This window comes from Electrophorus electricus, chromosome 10 (genome assembly GCF_041902795.1).
Source record: "Electrophorus electricus isolate QZ-2024a chromosome 10, ASM4190279v1, whole genome shotgun sequence".
NCBI classification, from domain to species: Eukaryota; Metazoa; Chordata; class Actinopteri; order Gymnotiformes; family Gymnotidae; genus Electrophorus; species Electrophorus electricus.
Window position 1 is genome coordinate 2,405,696 of NC_137506.1, and position 9,305 is coordinate 2,415,000.

The 9,305-nt window shown below is 40.5% G+C and overlaps 1 protein-coding gene across 3 annotated transcripts in view; it reads right to left on the bottom strand.

Moving 5' to 3' along the window:
- Positions 1 to 5,199: 5,199 nt before the first annotated feature.
- Positions 5,200 to 9,305, bottom strand: part of chst15a (carbohydrate (N-acetylgalactosamine 4-sulfate 6-O) sulfotransferase 15a) — a 17,380-nt gene continuing 13,274 nt past the window's right edge. For 2 of the 3 annotated variants that reach the window (XM_027032578.3, XM_027032577.3), the window contains exons 7-9: positions 8,818 to 8,989; positions 6,865 to 7,012; positions 5,200 to 6,016 (exon numbers count right to left, since the gene is read on the bottom strand). In XM_027032578.3, coding sequence (XP_026888379.2) covers positions 5,826 to 6,016; positions 6,865 to 7,012; positions 8,818 to 8,989 — 511 coding nt within the window. In that variant the 3' untranslated portion in view covers positions 5,200 to 5,825. The remainder of the gene's footprint in view (positions 6,017 to 6,864; positions 7,013 to 8,817; positions 8,990 to 9,305) is intronic. The other variant, XM_027032579.3, reaches the window with a different exon arrangement.

Consider the following 9,305-nt stretch of genomic DNA (forward strand, 5'->3'; position numbering starts at 1 on the left):
CCTGTTGGAAGCTCAATAAGACAGTAATATGAAGTTAAACTAATAACGTTTTGATTTACTTCCACAATTAGGATATCATTTAAAAATGCATTTAAGGGCTCTGTTAAGTCCCTATTGTTGATTCTGAACTGACTCAAACAGTGTCCTGTTCAGGGCTCTGAACTGAATCAAACAGTATCCTGTTCAGGGCTTTGAACTGAATCAAACACTATCCTGTTCAGGGGTCTGAACTGAATCAAACAGTATCCTGTTCAGGGCTTTGAACTGAATGAAACACTATCCTGTTGAGGGATCTGAACTGAATCAAACAGTTACATTTCCAGCATTTAGCTGACACTTTTATCCAAAACAGCTTACAATTACAATTGAGGGCTAAAGGTCACATTCAAGGGCCCACAGTGGCAACTTGGCAGTGGTGGGTCTGGAACTGGCAACCTTCTGATTACTAGTCCAGTAGCTTAACCACAGAGCTGCCACTACAAGAGGCTCCCCTTCAGGGTTCTGAACTGAATCAGTGTCCTGTTCCGGGCTTTGAACTGAATCAAACACTATCCTGTTCAGGGATCTGAACTGAATCAAACAGTATCCTGTTCCGGGCTTTGAACTGAATCAAACACTATCCTGTTCAGGGATCTGAACCGAATCAAACAGTATCCTGTTCCGGGCTTTGAACTGAATCAAACACTATCCTGTTCAGGGTTCTGAACTGAATCAGTGTCCTGTTCCGGGTTCGTTGCTGTAGCAGCAGGATTTATATAGCGCTTTTTGTTGTCACATAGCAGCTTTACAAGTGTTTGAGTCCAAGCCCCCAGTGAGAAAGCCAAGGGCGACAGCAGTGAAGAAAAACTCCACGAGAGCATGAGGAAGAACCAAGATTCAAAGGCGGGCGGGGCTGGGTTCTCCTCTGACCGACAACGGACACTGACCGTCACAGCAAAAAAACACTACAGCCTCAATATTGGTGGAGTCTTAAGTCTGGAGGAGTGGCTACAGCTTCTTGTGGAAAGGTTTGCCTGTGATAGTCTTCATCTGCATCGAGAACAAAAATGCACTTTCCTTTGTGTTCTCCTATGCAGGAAGTGCTACTCTCCTTAATTTTTATGGACCAACGATACCATCTGACATCAAAGTCAAAGACCACCTCTACCAAGTCCTGGATGACGAGCTCCTGGTTCCCCATAAGTGATAAAACCCACCTGCTTGGCAACTTCATCGCTCAGCTAAGTGGAAACTTCAGAATGTGAGGTGAGATGGACACAGCGGTGGTCAGGCCAGGGAAAACGCCATAGTTGTGCCAGACATGACTGGAAAATATCCCACTCACTGTTCCAGTAGAAGGACAAACACAAATAATCCCATTCTAAACACTGGGCCCTCACCAATCAGGCTCTAGTGGGGTGCAGGAGCATCAGCACCTGGGTTGTGGTTGACATGATTTTCATGTCTTACTGCGCAACACAGCTAACTTACAGCTCCAATCAGTTAAAGATTACTGGCATATTTTCCCAACCCTTTCCAAGATGACACCACAGACGCTAGTGCTGCTCATCGCATCATTTGGCAATAGTTGTGTCTAGACGGGACACACAAGCCAAAGGAGCAGAGCACAGCCAAACGAGAGCAAACGTGTCTGATGCAGGAGGCTTCCAAACCAACGCTGCCAGTCGCACATACCCCAGCTGCAAGAAAATCTGTGGTTCCAGAATTGGTCTTATCAGTCATCACCCTTACCTTTAACCACAACAGTGGGTGTTATCATTGGACATAATGGACTGCCATAAGCAAATCTCTTTGCTTTGTGTGTGTGTGTGTGTGTGTGTGTGTGTGTGTGTGTGTGTGTGTGTGTGTGTGAGTGTGTATAAAATTGTATGTCTATTTAGGTGACCATGAGCAAGGATAGCTACACTATGTTTTGCTTGGTGCCTAGACATAAATTAATTAAAACAGGTGTTATTCTAAAACAGGTGAGACAGAAGGAGCGTGATGCACGCAGTCACTGAGTCACTCCGCAGAGCAAACATCTGTACCAAGATGTTCAGTAATGATCCCAACAGACGACACAATCAATCATCAGGCTTCCATTCAAATTAAGTGATGCAGTTAGAGTGAATGATTACAGAAAAGTGCTGCATTAGGTTATATACTGAATGGATAGGTGACAAAACTCACTGTCTATAACTAAAATAGCCTAATAGTTCATTTTCTTCTGAAGCGTTTAGGTCTGAACAGCAGTCAATGTTCCTGATTCAAAGTTGGGGTCTGCTGTTCTCCTGCCCTCATTACTCACTGCTTCCTGTGATGCGATTCTGTGTGTGCCATCACCAGAGTTGTGCTAATCGAGGCAGAGCTGTCTCTAAACAGCAGGGGGTGCTATAGTGTATGAAATACCCACAATAAGGTAAAAGACGACTGGAACACAGCTGGTCTTTAACACTGCTGGTACAGGTGGGTTCAGAATCTATTTTATTTTTTCTACTTTTTCATGTGTGTTAAAGGCTTAAACAGCTTATAGATTTAGTTCAGTTAAAACAGAACATTACTGAGCATTCGGTTCACTAACGTTCCGCTACTCTACTGTTAAATACCACGGGTTCATACTATACTTACCTTGTAATTGTTATTATCAAATATGTATGACACAGTTCATAAGGGGGGAGAAAGCCTTAACTAGGACCTTGTACATTACCTAACTACTGTCACTGTAGCACAAACACTCACTACTGTCTCTGTCTAGAATAAACACTCACTAATATCACTGTCTAAAACAAACACTCACTACTGTCACTGTAGCACAAACACTACTGTCACTGTCTAGAATAAACATTCACTAATATCACTGTCTAAAACAAACACTCACTACTGTCATTGTCTAGCAGAAACACTCACTAATATCACTGTCTAAAACAAACACTCATTACTGTCACTGTCTAGAATAAACACTCACTAATATCACTGTCTAAAACAAACACTCACTACTGTCACTGTCTAGAATAAACACTCACTAATATCACTGTCTAAAACAAAGACTCACTACTGTCATTGTCTAGCAGAAACACTCACTACTGTCACTGTCTAGAATAAACACTCACTAATATCACTGTCTAAAACAAACACTCACTACTGTCACTGTAGCACAAACACTCACTACTGTCACTGTCTAGAATAAACACTCACTAATATCACTGTCTAAAACAAACACTCACTACTGTCACTGTAGCACAAACACTACTGTCACTGTCTAGAATAAACACTCACTAATATCACTGTCTAAAACAAACACTCACTACTGTCACTGTCTAGAATAAACACTCACTAATATCACTGTCTAAAACAAACACTCACTACTGTCATTGTCTAGCAGAAACACTCACTACTGTCACGGTCTATCACAAAGACTCACTACTGGCCTCAGTAATTGCCCCACCCACTAATCCACTCATGATTGACAATGCCCACTAACACTCCTCCTGGCCCAGATTGTTAGCCAATCCCCTCACTACTGTCCCCTTTATATTATGATTTGAGTCAGTTGCCATGGTCTGTTAGATAAAGCTAACAGACCCCCAGCATTCAACACTTCACTGAGAGAGCTCTGTTATTCTGGCTCTACATATAACACTTCACTGAGAGAGCTCTGTTATTCTGGCTCTACATATAACACTTCACTGAGAGAGCTCTGTTATTCTGGCTCTACATATAACACTTCACTGAGACAGCTCTGTTATTCTGGCTCTACATATAACACTTCACTGAGAGAGCTCTGTTATTCTGGCTCTACATATAACACTTCACGGAGAGAGCTCTGTTATTCTGGCTCTACATATAACACTTCACTGAGAGAGCTCTGTTATTCTGGCTCTACATATAACACTTCACTGAGAGAGCTCTGTTATTCTGGCTCTACATATAACACTTCACTGAGACAGCTCTGTTATTCTGGCTCTACATATAACACTTCACTGAGAGAGCTCTGTTATTCTGGCTCTACATATAACACTTCACTGAGACAGCTCTGTTATTCTGGCTCTACATATAACACTTCACTGAGAGAGCTCTGTTATTCTGGCTCTACATATAACACTTCACTGAGACAGCTCTGTTATTCTGGCTCTACATATAACACTTCACTGAGAGAGCTCTGTTATTCTGGCTCTACATATAACACTTCACTGAGACAGCTCTGTTATTCTGGCTCTACATATAACACTTCACTGAGAGAGCTCTGTTATTCTGGCTCTACATATAACACTTCACTGAGAGAGCTCTGTTATTCTGGCTATACATATAACACTTCACGGAGAGAGCTCTGTTATTCTGGCTATACAGTACACTGGAATACAGTGTAACAGGTGGATGTAGTTAGATATTTGTGGTTAAAAAAAAAAAACCTGGAAGCAAATTGATTCATTTTAGCTCCAGTTTGAACTCTGTATACATGATAGGAAAAATCAAAGCTCATTATGGAATTCTTCCTTCCGTCTGGATGGGTTTTCCATGTTCAGTTACATGTTTACTGAGTGCTGATAGACAGGTTCCTAGCCTCTATATGCCCTGCTCTCCCTCATTCATGGCTAATTAACATATATAACATATTAGCACACTATCATCTCATTACGAATAATCCCAGAACAGACTGCTTCGTTCTCCTTAACTACTGCTAATTAAAGTTTAATGGAAATTAAATCTTCTGTTTATTGCTGCTTTTTGCTTGGGTTTTTTTTTTTTTTTTTTTTTTTTTTGCAAAGACTCTAGCAGACAGATGGCTTCCAGTTTATCTGCAAAAATAAATTATTTACTTCATAAAAGTGCTCTGCGTATTTATTCTGTTAAATTGTAAAAGTGCTCTGAGGAGAAGAAATGGGGAGGACAGAAATCGAGCTGTTATTTTATTTAGTAAGATTAAAATACTGTAAATATAGGTTGAGTAATCCCATTGCCAAAGTTCTAGGTAAAATAAAACTAACATTTTACCCCATTTATTAAGATACCATTGTATCTTATTTTTGTTTCAGGATGTGTAACTTTGGTGTTGTTAATGTTCAGACTTTGGCGACCTCTAGTGGTGAAGTAGGATGGATCTCCAACAGACAACGATGTTGACTGACATTTCCTGAGGTGACTCTAACTGACTGTAGCTTATACAGCTACCACACACGTCACTACTAACCGTCTCATTCTTAGGTTAATGAGGTTCATAAACATAGTGAAAAAATTTTATTCAATATAGTGCACAGCCGTAAGAAACAAACAAAACCGTGTTTGATGTTTAAAATAATAACAGTTAAAACAATTATTTAAAATATTAAAATTAATATTAGAAATTCAAAGTGCTTCATATGCTGAAACTATGAGAGCCATCTGGACTGTAGTGATGGAGGAGAAGATATAAACCCATCCTCCTTCCTGTCTTCTCCACCCTTAATGCTCTGTGTTCTGCCCCACAGGTGGCTACGGTCTCTACTCCCAAACCGTGTGCCTTTCTCAACACCCGTAAAGGCCCAGTGAGAGAACATTAGAAGACAAAGCATCCCCACATGCCTGCAAGCTCCCAGCGTCTCATCAAGCACTTTCAGAGTGTCTGCAGACACCAAGCTACACAGCATCCCATCACTGTTGTAAAGTTTAAAAAAACAAAAAACAAAACACCTCTTTGGACCAGCGAAGGAATATACAATAGAGCCTGGAGAAACGGCTAACCAAAAATTATCTCTTTGTGAAATTCTTGTCTGATTCAGTTCACCCACAGGTACAGAGTCTAAAAAGTGGCATTCCTTTCATTAAAAAGGAAACGTGACCCCCAGTGGTAACTTCCTGAATTTGTCCCATTACAGCTGTGTCCACAGAAAGGCTGGCTCACTAAGCACGGCAGCCAGTTTCTGGTTGAAGGGCTCATAGAAGCTCTGCAATATCTCCTTGGTGATGGGTAACATGGGACCTAGACTGCGATTGGCCGGTCTCCTGGCGTTGGATGCTGGGCTCTTGGTGATGTCAGCCTCCTTCTGCTGAGTGAGTGGTCCTGGGAAAATCACAGTAAGACATTAAGCGAAACCAACCCCAAAGCGGTGAATGTTCTGCACACTTTTGTAGTTTGTAGTTTCCATAATCCTTACATTTACCTCATTTAACTGAGGTATGTAATGTGAGGTATATTAACCTCATTTAACTGAGCCTTTGTGAGCTGGATTATGGTTTGATAGAGCAGCACTAGGGTTTAGGGTTAGAGTTAGAGTTAGGGTTATGGTAATAGGTTTGGGTTAGGGTTAGGGTTAGGTTTAGGATTAGGGTTAGGGTTAGGGTTAGAGGTTTGGGTTAGGATTATGGTTAGGGTTAGAGGTTTGGGTTAGGATTAGGGTTAGGGTTAGAGTTTTGGGTTAGGGTTAGGTTTAGGATTAGGGTTAGGGTTAGAGGTTTGGGTTAGGATTAGGGTTAGGGTTAGAGTTTTGGGTTAGGGTTAGGTTTAGGATTAGGGTTAGGGTTAGAGGTTTGGGTTAGGATTAGGGTTAGAGGTTTGGGTTAGGGTTAGGTTTAGGATTAGAGCTTTGGGTTAGGGTTAGGGTTAGGATTGGGGTTAGGGTTATGGTTAGAGGTTTAGGTTAGGGGTAGCACTATCAACTTCAGTCCTGCAAACCCACTACCCTGAACACCCATTGCCATGAACGCTCACTATCCTGCACAGCTTCAGGTTTTTCCTGCCCTAACCAGTTCATGACAAGCTTGGATCAGGTGACACATTGGATCAGGTGTAACAGCAGATAAAACTTCAACCAGGACTTTAAAAAACACAGATTAGTGTAAGGAAACACAAAACTGTGCAGAGCATGAGACCGACTGGTAAACACTGAATTAATTAGATAAGTAACTAACCTAAGTGTAGGAAGTCAAAGACTCTGTGCATGGTGTGTTTTCTGTTGGCTGCGTGATCCTCCAGTCGCAGGACTAGAATCTGTTCTCGGCTAAACACACTGAGCCAATCCAGCAGATACACCACATACAACCCCACATGCAGTCTGACCTGCACAGGAACACAGATAGGACTGAACAGGACTGCAGAATACAGACGTGCTAAGAACTGATGTATGACAAAATGGAAGCAAGATATCTTGAGCTACATCTAGATTGGTGTAATCCCTAAACATGATCACTGAGTGAAATGCGTCTTAAAAAACTGGACAGTAAACAGATGTTAAACACGGAACAAGTATATTTTTTGGTGTGGGACTCAAATGACATTTATGAAAAATAGCTCACAGTATGTCCTTTTCTTTAAGGGCTCACATATCTGTGTGTAATCGGTGCCCTCTCATAATGCTCTCTCATTAATATGGAAGTAAATTGTGGTCTAATATCAAGGATATTCTAGGGGAAATGCTAGCTAGCTACGTAGCTATACACTACAAAATGAAAAACAAATGCAGAAGCTGAACCGAGCTCATCGTGTGAGAGAACGTGCCATATTGAGGCATATTTCCAAGATTATAAAGATTTCAAAGTTATAAAAATGAAGGTTTCTTATCGATATATATTGATATTTCTTTCGACCACATACAGGTGCAGTTGTTAGCTAAGCAACGTAAGATAGGATATCTATCTAATCAGTCAACTAATTACAATGTAAATAAATATAAAATGTTTAGTAATTGACCTTGGGCAAGGACACGGAATATTCCCAGAAACTGTACTAATCATGAAGTGATCACTAAATCCAATCTGATGCTTATGACTAAGCCGATATGAAAAACCTCGTGTATCTTAAATATAACACACGAACACAGTAGGACAGAGATGCAGAACAAAGAAAAACAGCTGTTTATAAAGTATTTTTGCACATTGAAGTGCAAAACAACTAGAGTTGTTGTTTTTTTCTTCCATTATATTTGCATCTATGTGTACGGCATTTATCAGACGTGATCCACCAAATTGCTTTTAGCTGTCTGCTTAGACAGGACAAATCGTTTTACAACCGATTGCACTCTCATATCGTTATGTACAGTAGGTCAGTGGAAAATCAGTACCAAGGAAAGTGGAGCCGCTCTGTATTGGCAGACTGTTACTGGACACTGAAGCGGGATGTTCAAGACTGTACATAGTTTCAGTGTAATAACAACCTTATTTATGAATAAGTAACATATACTTATTTTAAAATTAACTTAAAAACCACGCCTGAGAGAAACATCTTTAAAACAGTTTTGAATTCAGTGTAAAAAGAACTATGAGGACCACATTTTTAAGCATTAAGCACGCACACACACACACACACACACACACACACACAACACACACACACACACACACACACACACATTGTTGCCTGATGAGTTCTGATAAAGTAAGTTACTGCTTGTCTAGTCTGTTAAACAGATACTTTCTTAAGTTTAATTAAGTAATCATTTAAATGACCACTTTTACTTCCACTTGATTAATTATTATTTTAAGGTAAGACCTGGACTACTATAACCACTTCTGGATTTGCATTATGCTACCTCATCCTTAAAGCTTTCGATTATTACAGACTTTTAACAGAATACTCACAGACAAAACATTCACAGACAAAACACTCACAAACAGAATACACAGACAAAACACTCACAGGCAGCACACTCACAGGCAGAACACTCACAGACAACACAGACAGAACACTCACAGACAAAACACTCACACGTAGAACACTCACAGACAAAAACACTCACAGGCAGCACACTCACAGGCAGAACACTCACAGACAACACAGACAGAATACTCACAGACAAAACACTCACACGTAGAACACTCACAGACAAAACACTCACACGTAGAACACTCACAGACAAAAACACTCACAGGCAGAACACTCACAGGCATGACATTGTTGAGGGTGGTGTTGTACACACAGGAGCGCATAGATCTCTGAGCTAGGCAGGTCTCAAAAAGCTGCAGGGACTCAGACACGCGCTCGTGGAAGTCTTGTACTGTCTTATTGGCCATGCCAAAGTAGAGATAGTCGGAGTACAACCTGTGCATATGGAAACACATGCACAGTCAAAGCCTTTACAATGCATTAATAGTGTTTTTTACAAGATGATTAACAAGATACTAGCTACAAATATCCATACACAAAGAATTTGGCTTGTTCCATTAGAGACCCACTGGGTGTCATTGAAGTCCGTGTTTAATAGAAACATGAAGAGCTAATGAACTGAAGTCTATAGTCTATAGTCTGTTTTATGCTTTACATAATTATCTTAGAGTTCAGATGTATCCTTGTTGCTAATGTCACTTGAGTTGGCTCTTATAGTGTAAAGAGGTATATCACAAGTTTATAATCTATA